This window comes from Liolophura sinensis, chromosome 6 (genome assembly GCF_032854445.1).
Source record: "Liolophura sinensis isolate JHLJ2023 chromosome 6, CUHK_Ljap_v2, whole genome shotgun sequence".
In the NCBI taxonomy this organism is placed as follows: Eukaryota; Metazoa; Mollusca; class Polyplacophora; order Chitonida; family Chitonidae; genus Liolophura; species Liolophura sinensis.
In genome coordinates this window covers 59,557,921-59,575,890 of record NC_088300.1, presented here as the reverse complement: position 1 = coordinate 59,575,890, position 17,970 = coordinate 59,557,921, and the positions used below count along the sequence as shown (strand labels likewise).

At 39.4% G+C, this 17,970-nt stretch overlaps 1 protein-coding gene across 1 annotated transcript; it reads left to right on the top strand.

Annotated features, from left to right (window-relative positions):
- The first annotated feature begins 107 nt into the window (after positions 1-107).
- Positions 108-16,709, top strand: LOC135468447 (putative cytochrome P450 120). Its single transcript, XM_064746710.1, has 12 exons — positions 108-309; positions 2,842-3,091; positions 5,331-5,408; positions 5,801-5,885; positions 6,560-6,595; positions 8,370-8,506; positions 9,209-9,285; positions 9,882-10,073; positions 12,282-12,392; positions 12,783-12,910; positions 13,282-13,369; positions 15,145-16,709. Exons 2-12 carry the CDS (start codon positions 2,902-2,904, stop codon positions 15,283-15,285), a joined length of 1,263 nt encoding a protein of 420 aa, XP_064602780.1. The 5' UTR covers positions 108-309; positions 2,842-2,901; the 3' UTR covers positions 15,286-16,709.
- The last annotated feature ends 1,261 nt before the right edge of the window (positions 16,710-17,970 follow it).

Sequence of the window (17,970 nt, the reverse complement as noted above, 5' to 3'; positions counted from 1 at the left end):
ATGCCGTCACTAGACAGCCAATCAGTGACAAGTTCTATCGGGCACTGTTTTTATTTTGTTGGCAGGGTGCCAGATTGGTGCAGGGGAATCCCGGAAGAAATGTGGCTAACACTGACAAGGATAAATAGGGACTAGCCTAGCCACAGGTAGATGTTACTCTTAGGCATGGACAACTTCCGTTAGTGGAAGGAGAGTTACTCGCACCTGGGAAAATATTATTAAGACCGCCGTAGTGTGGGATTATAGTTTTAGGGATCTCAAGCGTGTCATGGTGAAGAGTGAGTAGAATTTAACACTGCATTGTAGCAGGTAAGCCTACTACTACTTGTATCGTGTAGCGGTGTATCCTTTTCTTAACAAAATCTCAAAAATAGTCTATACCCTAGCCCATGGTAATATACATGTATAGTCCTACTTAGCCTATCGAAACAGTCATATGATTTCATACGACTAATATTCACAACCTATAATGAATTAGACGTTGTATACAAGCTCTACTAGTACATTCTTGTACAGCCTTTTATTTCATTGGCTAGGCAGCTATACCCATGAATGTAAAAAAATGTAAAATATCATAGGCTGAGTTGGAACACATGTACGCAAAGTTTGGGAATTAAAAGGTACGTTTAATTTCATTGTAATTTGGTGTTTTAAGCCGCACTCAAGAATATTTCACTTACACGACAGCGGCCAGTACTATGGTGAGAGGAAAGTCAGCTGCGGATGGTTGTGGGTTTCCCCCAGGTTCTGCCTGGTTTCCTCCCACCATAATGCTGGCCTCTGTCGTTTAAGTGAAATATTCTTGAGTACAGCGTAAAACGCCAATCAAATAAATAAATAAATCAAAGTGATGACCTCAACAAAAATTAGATATCATCCAGTAGGATTTAAAGTTCTGAAATATATTACTTCTCCATTATGTCATTGTGAAACAAAATGTATGTGGATGTAATACAACAACTAGTTATTTACATGTATGTGACACAAATCAACATAATAATGGAAGAAATGTCTTGGTAATCATTAGGTGATATTACCTCCAAAGAAAGAATAATTAAGACAGTCTTGGCTTTCATTATCACACTGTTGATCAGAAGAAATAAGGCTGAAGTCACAGCTCTTGTATTAACACTGCTCGGCTGAGTGGGCTAATGTCATCATTACATTGAACAGTGCCATTACTTTGTTAACCATAAGCTTTAACTTTTTTGATTAACAGCACATGTTGATGTGATGTCTAGGTTTGAAAGTCAGTTGGACATTGCCAGTCAAGTGTAGTGTCGTAATATACTCAAAATGACCGCAGGTACAACTGAGTATACAACCCAATGCACTTCAGACTTTTTTTTTTTTTGGTGTACAGCATACATTATTACATGTGGGATTATAATCAGGTGACCTGTTGGCCTGTAAAAAAATAAACTTAAGGTTACTAGAAACCCTTGACCCCAGGACACTTCTTAATTATAATTAATTTGCAAATGAATTAATGAAGCTTTTTTATTTTTGCTTTCCCAGACATTTTGCTTGTTTTTGCCCTTTTTATATTTCAGGACAGTGGTGTGGTGAAATACTTTTCTCACTAGTTTTCTAATGTAATACTTATTAGCAAACAAATGTTTTCGAACTTTTGAAAATTTTAACTTTAAATTAATTAACATTGAAGATGAATTTTAGTTTTCAGAGTATATTTTGTAGTGAGTATATGACTGTTTGATTAATATTTTTGTCCACATATTTTTTGCTTCATAGGGTTTCTAGAATCCCTGACTTCTTTATTGTATTAGCCCAGTTTTTTTTGTGATTAAAATTCTAGCCACAATGAAAACTTTCAAATGCTTTTGCTAAAAAATCATATGAAAAGACCTAAAAGTAACCCTGATAATTAGGTTGCCTGCGCAGAGTACGGCGAGAGCTAATATCATACTTTAAGCGTCAACATCCAATAACAGTTTAAAGCAGTGTTATGGGTGGTATCTCAGAAAGTGATGTATATGATGATCTCAGGTTTTCCTTACAGGTTCACGTACAACACATAGCGCATAAGCATGAGGGTGATGTTCCTACTTTAACGCCCAATGTGCATAGCAAAATTCTTGACTTAGACTCATGTATCAGAATTAATGCTAAAGTTGGGATCTCAAAAAGTACTGCACATATTGACCTCAAGTTTTGTATGTACGTGTAAAGCACACAGGGGAAGTTCCGTCGCAGGTGCCCTGTGTGAATATAAAGCACAGTAAATTATTATTCTTAGTGTATTAGAGCCGATGTTAAAATAAATGTTCAGGATGGTATCTCCAAAAAGTCCAGCATGTATTGAGCTCAAGTTTTTCATAAATGTAAAGACAATACATCCAAATGTATTTTTATGAGTTACATGTAGAGAATCTGAGTCAGTAGTCTACTGAATGGGGATAAAATCTGAAATATGTCTGTAAAGCCAAGGTAAAACACTAGCTATGACCAGAGAGGTCAGGACAAAGTCCTGCCCCTACATACCTGTCTTTATATGACCTTTGTAAAATTCTCTGGGGTGTCCCCATGCTCCGGTGATCACTGTCAGAATTACTTTTGATGGAGAGTTAAGCAGCATATTTTATTGATTTATTGATGAATATGGACTGTTAGCACATCAGCTCCATAATGCCAGAGGGCTGCTGGGGTTTTTACAGTTGATATGGACAGATGTTGATTGTCTGTTGAGGAAAGCATTAAGGTCTACTTTACTGTGTCCATCAATACGGCTTAAGCAGCTGTACAGGTATTGATGTACATGTGTTTTTCTGCACTGCTCTGCTTACTCTGTATATGCATATACTGTGGTCTACTGTTGTGCAGGCGGCACCTAGCTGGGACAATGGTTACATGTAAAGAAGACATTTCCCTGCCGTCTTCGTCATGAGTGCTGTACCGGGTAAGGTGGGCTGGCCCATCGTCGGAGACCAGTCATACAGTTTCTACCGTGACCCCACCAGCTTTATTGAGCAAAATTTCTCCAACCACCAGTCTCGCATATTCAAGGCACGTTTCCTTAACAAGCCAACAGTATTTGTGGGAAGCAACAAAGGCGTTCAGGATGTGTTAAATGGTGAGTCTGTCCCTGTGGATCTTAGTCTGATGTATGCTTAAGGACTTCATCTTGAGAGTGGATGCATGGCCACTATTCTTTTTTTTTTTTTTTTAAAGTTGGAGGAACAGCTGCAGTTCTTACATATGTACCTGTTCCAAAGTACTGTGGTAAAGCTATAGAGACTCAGTTCACAAGGCAGTTGCAGTGAGATTTAGCTCACCCCTAACTATCTGTTGAATGATGTAACCTCCCACTCCTGTCAGAACTTGGTGGATCAGTGGATCACCATTGCGAGTGACTTGAGCTTGGTGGAACAAGCCGAACACTTAGTGTGAGTGACTCAAGCTTGGTGGAACGGGCCGAACACCGAGTGTGTGTGACTCGAACTTGGCGGAACAGGCCGAACACCGAGTGTGAGTGACTCGAGCTTGGTAGAGCAGGCCGAACACTGAGTGTGAGTGACTCGAGCTTGGTGGAACAGGCCGAACACCGAGTGTGAGTGACTCGAGCTTGGTGGAACAGGCCGAACACCGAGTGTGTGCGACTCGAGCTTGGTGGAACAGGCCGAACACCGAGTGTGAGTGACTCGAGCTTGGTGGAACAGGCCGAACACTGAGTGTGAGTGACTCGAGTGTGGTGGTACAAGCTGAACACCGCGCGTGAGTGATTCGAGCTTGGTGGAACAGGCCGATCACCTAGTGTGAGTGACTTATGCTTGGTGGAACAGGCCGAACACCAAGTGTGAGCGACTCGAGCTAGGTGGAACATGCCAAACACCTAGTTTGAGTGGCTTGAGCTTGGTGGAACAGGCCGAACACCGAGTGTGAGTGACTCGAGTGTAAGTTGGAGGAACAGCTGCAATTCTTACATATGTACCTGTTCCAAAGTACTGTGGTAAAGCTATAGAGACTCAGTTCACAAGGCAGTTGCAGTGAGATTTAGCTCACCCCTAACTATCTGTTGAATGATGTAACCTCCCACTCCTGTCAGAACTTGGTGGATCAGTGGATCACCATTGCGAGTGACTTGAGCTTGGTGGAACAAGCCGAACACTTAGTGTGAGTGACTCAAGCTTGGTGGAACGGGCCGAACACCGAGTGTGTGTGACTCGAACTTGGCGGAACAGGCCGAACACCGAGTGTGAGTGACTCGAGCTTGGTGGAACAGGCCGAACACTGAGTGTGAATGACTCGAGTGTGGTGGTACAAGCTGAACACCGCGCGTGAGTGATTCGAGCTTGGTGGAACAGGCTGATCACCTAGTGTGAGTGACTTATGCTTGGTGGAACAGGCCGAACACCAAGTGTGAGCGACTCGAGCTAGGTGGAACATGCCAAACACCTAGTTTGAGTGACTCGAGCTTGGTGGAACAGGCCGAACACCGAGTGTGAGTAACTCGAGCTTGGTGGAACAGGCCGAACACCGAGTGTGAGTGACTCAAGCTTGGTGGAACAGGCCGAACTCAGAATGTGAGTAACTTAAGCTTGGTGGAACAGGCCAAAAACTGAGTGTGAGTGACTCAAGCTTGGTGGAACAGGCCGAAGACAGAGTGTGAGTGACTCAAGCTTGGTGGAACAAGCCAAACACCGAGTGTAGGTGACTCAAGCTTGTTGGAACAGGCTGAACACCGAGTGTGAGTGACTCAAGCTTGTTGGAACAGGCCGAACACCGAGTTTGAGTGACTTGAGCTTGGTGGAACAGGCCTAACGCTGAGTGTGAGCGACTCAAGCGTGATGGAACTGGCCAAAGCCCGAGTGGCTGTGGTGCTTGCCTTTCAATCGCTAGAACACATGAGGTACAGGTTCAAACCAGGCTGTTGACAGGTAATTTGTAGATTGCCCTGTTCTCACTGCTTATAAGACTTTTGCGACAATAAGCAGTAGATAAAGCTTGTGTGATCATTTGCACAGTCTAACATTCCTAGAAGACCACATCTACCACCAGTATATGGTATGTATATCTGTGCAGTAACTTTGCAATGGTTGGTCGTTTACCTCGGGCACTCTAGTCTCCTCGACAAATAAAACTGACCACTATCGTATTAGTAAAAAATTCTTGAATATAACAGTTATATATCAGTTTTATTGATTTGGCCAGTGTAAAGTATTATTAAAGTGTATTACTTAACGCAGGACTAACTAGTTTTTTGATTGCTAAGAGGTAGTGATGAACCACTGTGTAACTAACATTTTGTAATTAACATTCTACAAGGCAACTATGTTGAAAACACTTTGTAACTTTGTAACATTTTCTTCCAGATGATTCCAGTGCATTGGAGATGGGTTACAGAGCATTTATGTATCAAATCTATGGAGACAATATCCTGTTTATGAATGGTAAGATAGATTAATCCAGATTAATTACCTATTCAGATGGTTTTGTTATATCCACAAGAGTGTATTTACATAATATTTTAGAATTCACAGAAACTAGATTAGATGTTAATCAGTTTTATTATTAATTAGCAGTTTACGAAAACAGAATGCAGAGATTTAATGCCAAAAATCCAATTAAGTAATTTTGCTGTAATATCATGCCATAAGATGTTGAAGATTTACAGTAAATGCATCATACAGTAAAAGTCAAGCTTTAGATGTTATCCTTTCTGAGACTCATTAATTTTAACTTTCAACATACAGGGCTACACTAGGTCATTGCAGAGTGTGAACAATTCTTGTACATTCCAGGCACATTCTCTTCAGATAACCATTATTATTATCAAATTCAGATGAAGAAAGTATAGAAGTGAGAAAGTGTCTGTGCAAACTCTTTACAACACACTCCATCGAGGACTATCAGAAAACAATTGATGCGTAAGTGGATGTTTTTCTCAAGTCCATCACGGTTGTTTTCTACAAACTGTAACTGTTCTATTAAAGTAAATGTATGAATTAACTAAAATTCTCTTATTGTAGTTCTTCCAGAATATGAAGCTACAGTATACCACACGGGGATGTCCCTGTGAGTGTTGTGGGTGTATAATGGGTGGTAATCATAGGTTACGGGTATTGATGTTTGTTAATGTGGGATTTGACATTTTCATCATATCCCGACAGCACCTCCCTTGTCTCCAACATGTTTGCAGTGCTGCCTCACTGAAGTAACATGCTGGACACAAACTTTTTAGTCTTCTCTGTCTTGCCATTGAACATCTGAGTCAGATCAGAAATAGCAGTACATTTATTGAACCTTCATATTGATTGTAACATGAGATTGAAATTATTTCATTTCTGAAGAGAATATCTGTATGTCACATGTGAGAAAGTTTGTCAATAACTTCCCAGAGGTGGGTGGATGAAGCTGAGGACTCCCAGTTCTAAACTCCAGTGCACCCCTAGAACTGACTGCCATTATATAAGTGAAAGATCCATGAGTGTAGCATTGAACAACAATCTAAAATGAAATGTTGATTAGTATGTGTACACATAGCATGTGGTTCAAATACATATACATTAGTTGCTCAAAAATTATATTTTTCTATTCACAGGATCACCTCCAAATACTTAAATGATATTGATACCAGGTAAGAATCTGTCACCTTTTATTATGAGGCAGGTAAACTGTTTTATGTGTATCATGAGCAGTGTTTGAACAAAACAGACAATTTTTTAAAATTTTGTAGGGACCACCTGTTGGTGATATGAGACCTAATGTATGATAAGTTTTGTATGCTCTTACTGTGCAATGCCGTACACTATGTCTAACATGTACAACTACATCAGTTCAGGGAAAGTAAAGCCAGCAGAACATTTGTCCTGTTGATCCCTAAAGTTACCAGACATTTTTGCAACTCCCATCACTGAGCTGTTGGCCGATGTATTTTTAAATGTACTGTGTATTTAGTTTGACTTATAACTGTTTTAATAACTGACCAGGGGTTTATTTGCGATCACCATAATTTTCACACGTGGCGCAATACATTGCTTCCAATCTTTCTTGAAATATCGTCGCCTAGCTGATGTTGTTGTTGTTGGTTTAGCTTCATTGCTTGGGTCAGTTTGTCGATTGCTTGGTTAATCTGAATTTTTAAGTAGGCCGGTCGTCTTGAGCGATCAATATTTTTCGCTTCGCTGCCAACGACTACCGTATTCCTAGAGTCACACTCCTGTCCCCGTGAACTTTTTATCATGATATGCGCCTTGCATCTCTTTGCTCAGTGATAAGCCATGAGAACAGGGTAATCTATTTTTGTAACAAGGAAAGTCTTGTACAGGAGGTCTGGTACATTTTAGGGAAAGACGATTTTCCGACGATGCCATGTTTTGAAGTAATTTGAGGTTTTCTTACGATTAAAAGGCGTCACTATGAATTCACTTGAACCCCGTTTTGGGAAACTGATCTAAGTAGCTAAATTTCATATGTGTACAAATTGTCATCACTAAATGTTCAACTGGACACTCGTCCGAACTGCAGATAAATTTTTTTTTGCCAGACATCTCCAACAAGTCAGTGGTAATTTCAAACCCTGCAGTTTTCAGCTCAATATTGTTGCACATATTTAGTTGTTATATTCACATTTGCTATATTCTGTGCTAGTTTGAAAATTATTGGCTTGTTGTATTGTTTAATATCATGTTTGATCACACACACATGTAGCATTATTTAAGATAAATTATATGGTATATGGTGGCAAACTGAAACTTAGCTTTGATGTGTATAAAGGTTGAGTACTGTCTGATATATTAATCCTTCTTTGTACATGTATGTCTATTTCTACCACACATGCCCTATTTCGTCAACCTTTTCACATATCATTATGAAAGAAAAATTTTCAGTGCAATTTATGCACATTTGTAACTTGAAACTACATTGGTTGGATTGGCCAGTTTCAGAGCTTTACAAAAAAAAATTGGCCAGTTTTAGGGCTTCATAAAAATTGGCCAGTTTTAAAGCTTCACAAAAATTGGCCAATTTCAGGGCTTCACAAAAAGTATAATTGTATCAGTCTACACAGAATAATGCCTTCTGAATTTGCTTGAATAAACACCTTGCAAACATCAGAAAAGGTTGAAGAATTACAGTAAACCCAACTGCTGATGTCTAGGCAAAACATTGGAGAGGGTGGGGGCATACATTGTACATGTATGTTTAATCTCTTATTGGTTATTGTTACATTTTTATATGTCTGTGAGCTAGGTGTTGAATATTCTGTTTCAATCATTGGCCAAATGAGTCATTGTATATGCAAGTTTTCCTGCTTATTAGAGAGATTTAGACATTTGTATTAAATTGAATGTGCCTTCTTGTAGGGTTTTCAAAAGATGGTTTTGTTAATCTTTCTCATACTTGACTTTCAGCAAACCCTTGTGTGTGTATTCAGTACTTAAGCAGCTTGCGACAGAGATCTGTCTAAGCTTGTTTCTAGACCTGGACTTTGCACACTCTAAAGACCTGGCAGTTCAGATATCAAGTCTGACCAAAACCCATTGGCATGGTGAGATAGATCTTCATATTACAGAAACATGTTAAAAGGAAAGGCAAATCTGAAGAAAATGTATGTGGTATTGGCCTGTTTCAGGGGTACAACCACATCATTTTGAAACATTCTGAGAGAACCATTGGGTGCAGGGAAATAATTTGCACAGTTTTCTGAAGATTGCATCTTTAATGTCTCAAACAAATCATTTTTAGCACGATTTTCGTAATAAATGTATGCATAAATTCCACTGTAAAAAAAAGTGCTGTAGTGGTTGAAAAGGTTGAAGATTTACAGCACATGGACATGTTGTTTGAATGACACAACATCATATTTCCTGTTTCTCTAACATGGCGTATCCCATGGCCTTGTAAGAATTTCATGTTAAAATGTGATTTACAGAGTTACGAAGCATGTCAGAACAAACTTACTGTGGCCATTTAAGTCTATTTCCAGGCCTCTTCCAATTTACGTTTTGATTTTTTCTTTTTAAAAACAAAGTCCCGGCATAAACCACCCACCTCACTACATACTGCCATAACAAGACATGTCTGTACTCACTTGGTAATGATAGGCTGTAACTCACGATTGGTGGTTTACCCCAGAATTTCGATTTTCTCCACCCAAAAAACTGACAGCTACTATTTCTTGATTGTGGCTTTAAACAACAATGAGCTGAGTGAATTTATGCTCAAAACTTTGTTTTCTGTTTGTTTTTAGGGATAGTGTCAGTGCCATTGAATCTTAAGTTACCTATGGGGAACTCCTCAACTTTTGGCAAGGCCTTGGAGGCAAAGGTATGGCCTGTGTAGAGATAGACTAAATGTATATGCATACGTGCAGGCCATTTTCTTACCATGTTTAGGCCAGTATTAAAAATTTGTTTGTAGAGGGTAACCAGACTGACCTTCCAAAAAAGATCTCTTCTTCAAAGTTTTTGTTGGGCTTCAGATTGATTTTACTCTTATTTTTCTCTTAATGTTAATTTCTTTAAAATATATTTTTTTTAATGTAAACTATGTGCTGATAATTACTGATAATCCTGAATCTTACGTCATCATGCTCATTTTTGTTATACATGTGCAACTTTTTGTGGTTGCTTCAAAAAACTCTAGCCATGCTTCAGAAGGTAGATATTTCTGTTGTTTTTCAGTATGATAGTACAGTGTATTTCCATTCCGCATAATTGTGCCATGTGAATTTAAAATATGTCTTAGTCATACCTAAAGCTATATGTCCAGTGCAGACCAGATGTTCAGACATGATTGCTAATAGAGCTGACGTTGAGCAATACATTTATCACTGGTTAGCCACTCTGAGTAAATCATTGATTTTAAAGAAGGTTTGTTTGTCCAATGAAAGTATGTGATTTGTTTGTTTTCTTTTTGGACAGGCCTCTTTGTTAAAAGTGATAGAAGAGAAGTTACAGCAGAAGTCTGGATTTACTCACAAGATGGAGGGCTTGTCATTCCCTAACAGTTCCTATATACAGAATCACCTGTTGTTGTTTACCTCAGCCCTTGTCCCTAAGGCCATAGCTTCACTGCTCACCTCCTTCATCACAGCTACAGGCCAACATGATCAGGTAACACTGTCACACCTACATACAGAACCACGTGTTGTTGTTTACCTCAGCTCTTGCCCCTAAGACCATAGCTTCACTGCTCACCTCCATCACAACTACAGGCCAACATGATCAGGTAACACTGTCACACCTACATACAGAGCCACCTGTTGTTGTTTACCTCAGTTCATGTCCCTAAGGCCATAGCTTCACTGCCCACCTCCTTCATCACAGCTACAGGCCAACATGATCAGGTAACACTGTCACACCTACATACAGAACCACCTGTTGTTGTTTACCTCAGTTCATGTCCCTAAGGCCATAGCTTCACTGCCCACCTCCTCCATCACAACTACAGGCCAACATGATCAGGTAACACTGTCACACCTACATACAGAATCACCTGTTGTTGTTTACCTCAGCTCTTGTCCCTAAGACCATAGCTTCACTGCTCACCTCCATCACAACTACAGGCCAACATGATCAGGTAACACTGTCACACCTACATACAGAACCACCTGTTGTTGTTTACCTCAGTTCATGTCCCTAAGGCCATAGCTTCACTGCCCACCTCCTCCATCACAACTACAGGCCAACATGATCAGGTAACACTGTCACACCTACATACAGAACCACCTGTTGTTGTTTACCTCAGTTCATGTCCCTAAGACCATAGCTTCACTGCTCACCTCCTTCATCACAGCTACAGGCCAACATGATCAGGTAACACTGTCACACCTACATACAGAGCCACCTGTTGTTGTTTACCTCAGCTCTTGTCCCTAAGGCCATAGCTTCACTGCTCACCTCCTTCATCACAGCTACAGGCCAACATGATCAGGTAACACTGTCACACCTACATGCAGAACCACCTGTTGTTGTTTACCTCAGCTCTTGTCCCTAAGGCCATAGCTTCACTGCTAAACCTCCATCACAACTACAGGCCAACATGATCAGGTAACACTGTCACACCTACATACAGAACCACCTGTTGTTGTTTACCTCAGTTCATGTCCCTAAGGCCATAGCTTCACTGCCCACCTCCTTCATCACAGCTACAGGCCAACATGATCAGGTAACACTGTCACACCTACATAGAGAACCACCTGTTGTTGTTTACCTCAGTTCATGTCCCTAAGGCCATAGCTTCACTGCCCACCTCCTCCATCACAACTACAGGCCAACATGATCAGGTAACACTGTCACACCTACATACAGAATCACCTGTTGTTGTTTACCTCAGCTCTTGTCCCTAAGACCATAGCTTCACTGCTCACCTCCATCACAACTACAGGCCAACATGATCAGGTAACACTGTCACACCTACATACAGAACCACCTGTTGTTGTTTACCTCAGTTCATGTCCCTAAGACCATAGCTTCACTGCCCACCTCCTTCATCACAACTACAGGCCAACATGATCAGGTAACACTGTCACACCTACATACAGAACCACCTGTTGTTGTTAACGTCAGTTCATGTCCCTAAGACCATAGCTTCACTGCTCACCTCCTTCATCACAGCTACAGGCCAACATGATCAGGTAACACTGTCACACCTACATACAGAGCCACCTGTTGTTGTTTACCTCAGCTCTTGTCCCTAAGGCCATAGCTTCACTGCTCACCTCCTTCATCACAGCTACAGGCCAACATGATCAGGTAACACTGTCACACCTACATGCAGAACCACCTGTTGTTGTTTACCTCAGCTCTTGTCCCTAAGGCCATAGCTTCACTGCTCACCTCCTTCATCACAGCTACAGGCCAACATGATCAGGTAACAATGTCACACCTACATACAGAATCACCTGTTGTTGTTTACCTCAGCTCTTGTCCCTAAGACCATAGCTTCACTGCTCGCCTCCATCACAACTACAGGCCAACATGATCAGGTAACAATGTCACACCTACATACAGAACCACCTGTTGTTGTTTACCTCAGCTCTTGTCCATAAGACCATAGCTTCACTGCTCACCTCCATCACAACTACAGGCCAACATGATCAGGTAACACTGTCACACCTACATGCAGAACCACCTGTTGTTGTTTACCTCAGCTCTTGTCCCTAAGGCCATAGCTTCACTGCTCACCTCCTTCATCACAGCTACAGGCCAACATGATCAGGTAACACTGTCACACCTACATGCAGAACCACCTGTTGTTGTTTACCTCAGCTCTTGTCCCTAATGCCAAAGTCATAAATCTGATGTGTTGTTTACTTGCAGGTGTTTTGTCAGGATGACTTATTGTTCGACAATGCTCTCATGGAGTCTGTCCTTCTCGAGGTAGAAAGATTATATCCACCATTTATAGGTGGGCGGAGAGTCGCTCGAAAGGTAGGCTAGCAATTTATGATCAGGAACCATGATCCGAAATATGACCACAATAATTGGTCAGCCATCAATGGAATTGTGTCCCAAAATATAACTGATATTGTTCAAGATAATGTTGTTCTAAATTCTGTAGATATCAGTCATTTTGGCCACTTGTATTATAATATTGCTAGGACACGACATATTGTGCTTTAAAATGATTAAATTGAATGATGATGATGTTTTCAGAATGACAGTATTAACCAGTTCAGTTTTCAAATTTCACTGAAAATATCTTTTGTCTAAAATTTTGGAAGAATTAAATTGGCTATCGTAGCACTTGTATTATAAGTGTTGTAGACATGACCACTGACCACTGAACCATATCCCTGTACCCAACATTGTACATTGCAGGACTGTGTTATAGGTGGTTATCATATAGAAGAGGGTCAAGCCTTAGTCTACCTCTCCCATTCTGCTCACAGAGACCCTGATGTGTTCAAAGACCCCGAAAAGTTTGACCCGGGCAGGTGGACAAATGGGTAAGCTAGTTAGGTGCTTATAAAAACTGCAGCATACTCTTGAGTTCAAATGATAGGTATGTAATTTTCCGACTTGGATAGTGTTTGAAAGTTTCATGTTCTTCAAAACGGTGCTTGAAAGTGTTAAAATTCCTGAACTGTATTTTAAAACATTATGGACAATTGACCTTTGTACAGATAGTATCAGTATCTCATCAAGCCTGAAATTTTGTATTTTATTTATTAGATCCTTTTGCGAAAGTGAACTGTGTAAGTATCACATGGTTAAAGTTAAAGAATTCTTCTTAGATCAAGTGGTTTAAGGAAGCTCTACCTACCTACTCTGTCATTGTGCTACTAGTTCTGTAACTTTTATTACCTTTTTTCCATAGTAATGCCAAGGACAAAGAAAAGCTGTTCTGTTTTGGAGCTGGACCAAGGGCATGTATAGGGAAAAACTTTGTCAACATTATAGTGCATGTAAGTTTAGCTTGTTGATATCTCCTTTACTTAATTTTTCTAACTCTTTTGGTGACTGAGGCTTTACAAGCTTTAAGTTTGGCAGTTCAGTAGTGGGCATGATCCCAGCAAATGTCACACTGAGAACAAAACTCTGACGCCCATGGGATTATTCAGTTTGTAGAAATTGACATGGGGTAAGGTAATCTCCACATACCTTTTAAAGTTGCTGAACATACTACATGTAGTTGTTTGTTCAGTCTTCAGCTCAGACGGGCAATTGTTAACATAGCTATGCCTCCCATGTCAGTTCCTTGGTGGCAGTTTGTAGTAGACACACTCATTTAGGATATCTGACATGATACATGGTGGAGCCCTCTCACCTTCATCAGTTTGGCATTTTCATCGAGGACCGCACACTCCATGGGTGGAGACGTCTACATGTACATGATCTTTTATACTTTCTAGGGGCAAGTACTTTATTCCATATAGGGAAACTGTGGTTTCCTCCACCACTGAAACTGATACCTGATATTTGACTTGAAAATTTCTAACTGATATGGTGGTTGTTCCTGGGGCTATTTCAGCAAATTGAAGTTGAAGCTGAAGTAGAGTTCATATGGCTGAAATACTCATTCAATGATAGTATAAGGTAAAGATAAGTGTTTCACCTGGTTACTGTAATTTTTCAACCTTGTCTTGTGTTAGCAGGAGGTTTATTCTAGCCCTGATATGGCCATCTCAAGCCATGTAGTTTTGTCTCAAGATCAAATTTGAAGTTGCTTTCATCTGGACAATGGTGGAAAAATTAGGTTGGAAATGTCTTGAACTTGGATGTGGAGAGCATTGAATTGAGGTTTTGGGGAGCAAGACATGGTCTAGTGGTCAGAAGTGCTTGTCTTTCAATTGTCAGGCCACACAAGGAGTGGGTTCAAACCCGGCCTTGGACATTAGTTTGTAGATTTCTCAGTTTTTACTGCTTGTCGTTGGTTGTGTGGTCATTAGCACAGCCTAAGTTTCATTGAAGACCATTAGCTGCAAATGTCACTTGTAAGAAACTGCCTCAGTATTACACCTCCTCCACCACTCACTGACAGCCATCATATATAAGGTGAAAAGTACCTAAGTATGACGTTAAGCAACACTTAAATAAGTAAATAAACTGAAGTGAAGTTTCAAGTAGTATTTTACAGTCGCAAGTATTCAGAAAGAAGAGTTCGAAAAAAAGCACTTAGAAGAAGGTTGACAAGTTGGACTAAGGCTGTACTATTTTCACAACCACTCATTCCGAAACAATGTATTGGATGGGTGAGTCATCATGGAAAATATCAACTGACCCTACGGTCAGATATGTGAGAGCTTTCCTGGCAAAAGACCAGTTTTTTCCATCCTTATACTTTAGTAAAACCTGTTGCAAAAGTGCGGCATACTTGGTTTATTTGTTTATTTATTTGATTGGTGTTTTACGCTGTACTCAAGAATATTTCTTTTATACAATGACGGCAAACATTGCGGTGGGAGGAAACCGGGCAGGGCCCGGGGAAACCCATGACCATCTGCAGGTTGATGGCAGACCTTCTCATGTTTGCTTGGAGAGGAAGCCAGCATGAGCTGGATTTGAACTCACAGCGACTGCATTAGTAAGAGGATCCTGGGTCATTATGCTGTACTAGAGTATGAAACCAACTGAGCCAGGGGGGCCCCAGTGTATTCTTGAGTATAGGTTTAACCCTCAATTAAATGAATAAAACATTTGAAAGCGAGATTGAGTGTGACTTTTTGTTTGGATGTTGTAGACAATCCTGAAGCAGTTTTTGCAGCAGTTCAGATGGAAGCTCGTGGACAATCAAGATTTGTCACCAAAATGGCTGCCAGTATCGCGGCCCCGGGAAGCTGTCATGGTGCAGATCAGTCGTGAGCAAGAGTCCATGCTCTGATTGAATCATGTCATTAATTCTTGTTTAATTTTCTAGAGGCTATTTTATATATTTTTATAGCTTTTTCTTTTACTAATATTTCAGGGTATTATGCAATCATTACTGTTCTAGGGTGTGTTAAAATATTACGTGATTTAACGGTTTCCTCACCATTAGCTTTTATACACATATGTATGTTATACCAGGATTAAATAGTGGACAAAAATGTCACAAATTTTTACTAATGGAGAATGGATCTCTTATCTTATAAAGCCTGTGGTTTAATCCATTGAAGTGATTTTTGTGCAAGTTTATTACGACACCTCCATTTTTCTGTATTCTTGTTATTGTATGTATTTTGTTCACGACAGCTGAATTTTTAACATCCTGCCAAGGTAAATACATCTGACCCATTTACAACTATAATTAAAACAAAAATTTGACTCCACTGAACATTTATGCTCAATATTGTATCTTTTGTTTAGTATATATATAACATTCTTCAATAGCTGTTTTCTTCATACTTTGATGCCTATATTATTGAGAAAGATATTTTTTTTGTATGAATGTTTGACATGGTTTTATTGCCTGCCCACTTGTGATAGATGTGATGAAGTACTTATGGACTGCCATGGGAAAATGTGAGCCCTATAATCCTGGAATGGAGGAGAGTAGCTGGCATCTTGATGAAGATACTCAGGGAGATGAGTGAAGCTTATGTATGAGTAACTTGTCTATAACACACATACTGTATCATGTCTGAAAACATACATACTGTATCAGGTCTTCAACACATATACTGTGTCATGTCTAACACACATACTGTGTCATGTCTATAATACACATACTGTATCATGTCTATAATACACATACTGTATCATGTCTATAATACACATACTGTATCATGTCTATAATACACATACTGTATCATGTCTGTAACATAGACACTGTATCAGGTCTTCAACACATATACTGTGTCATGTCTGTAGCACACATACTGTGTCATGTCTATAATACACATACTGTACCATGTCTAACACACAGTCATGGGTGTAACAGACATGCTGTACCATGAATTAGAATTTTACAAGATGCTGAGTATGCTGTATTAGAAATAATGCGAGTACTAAGTATTCTAATTACTTGAAACTTGCATCACTGTGTTTTTCGTTTTTTTATCTTATCCTTGTCAGTGAGCATTACGAGTCAGTCATGTTCTCCATTTTGATTAATCTATTCCCCAGAATGTTTTACTGTTTAACTGAGCCATGCTGTATTCCTTTTTATACATGAAAGTTTAGAAAAAATGAAATTGGACAAAATTACCGTACAAAGACTGTGATGGAAGATTTTTCTTGTTTTCTGTGTCATTGTACAGTGTTATCTATCACCACCCATGAATCAGGCTATGAACATTATTGTTGTTTCCTCACAGCTCCTCACTGGATAGGCCTACTGTACTTATTAAAATTCATCAGCTATGGAGTCAGGGTGGATTGATTATTGTGCTTGTGGATCAGTAAGGTAGGGAGATTAGCTATAAATGCAAAGGCTTGATTTGATCAAATAAAAATGGAAATATGTATGTGCCATGGCAATAAAGAATGACTGAATGATTATGGGTTAACACCACTTAGGCAACACTGAAGCCAAAACTGTGACAATGTCAATAAAGAAAATTTATTGTTGAGTATGTCCCGCAACACTGAACAAATTAATTAAATCCAGTTAATTTTACACGTGTAGTACTTATCTGTTCTTTAACATGGGTAATGAACATACATGTATTTATTGTTTGATCTTGTACATGTATGTGGTATTTAATTGGGGGGAAAATTCTTTTTTGTGATACTTCATTTGAGATAAAGCATTCCTGTAAAAGAGAATAGGCCTACATGTACTTATTAACATAACACTTCATTTGGTTTTATGTTTTTGAAAATATATATATATATATACACACACACACACAGAAGTCTAATCTTGAAATATATTTTATGATTTATGCAGAAGTTTATCAGCGAACAGTAAACTTCTTTGTTGTACATTTGGGCATATATGTTTTAGGGGCATTTATTCAATTTATAGAAAAAATACTTTTATGATTAGCCATGTCCCTGTTGGTCTGATAACATTATGGTTACACATATTGGTTACACATGCAGAATTTCCTAAGCTGTTAATTATTAATTTATGAAGTGATAATTGGCTTTTTTTCTGGTTATTACTTCTTGGCCAGGACTGACCACAACTGAAAACCTTCTATCAGTAAATTGTACAGCAGCACTACTGTTCACAACTATTCAAAGATTGCTCCTTAAAGCTGTATCTTTATAAATTTCATTTCTGAAATAAATTAAGTGGCTAATTAAGTTAATCTGTATCATGTGGTTGGTTTAGTTCTGTTTTGTATTCGAAGAAGTAAGAAAAAAAATGTCCTAAACATTCTGAAGCATTAAATCAGTGCCTTCCCTTGTAACAGTGAAGCCATATCCACACTGTGTTTATACTTGTCCAATGAAACTGGGGTAAAAAAACCCATTTTGTATGATTTGCAACCAATAAACAAAGTCAGTTGATAGTTCAGTAATATAATGAATGTACGAATGCAGGTGTAACTATCTTCACAAATGTGTATCTTCCATGGCAGCTCCCAACTGATCACTCGCTGCACGGGTGCAGTACCAACACACACCCAGCCAGGAG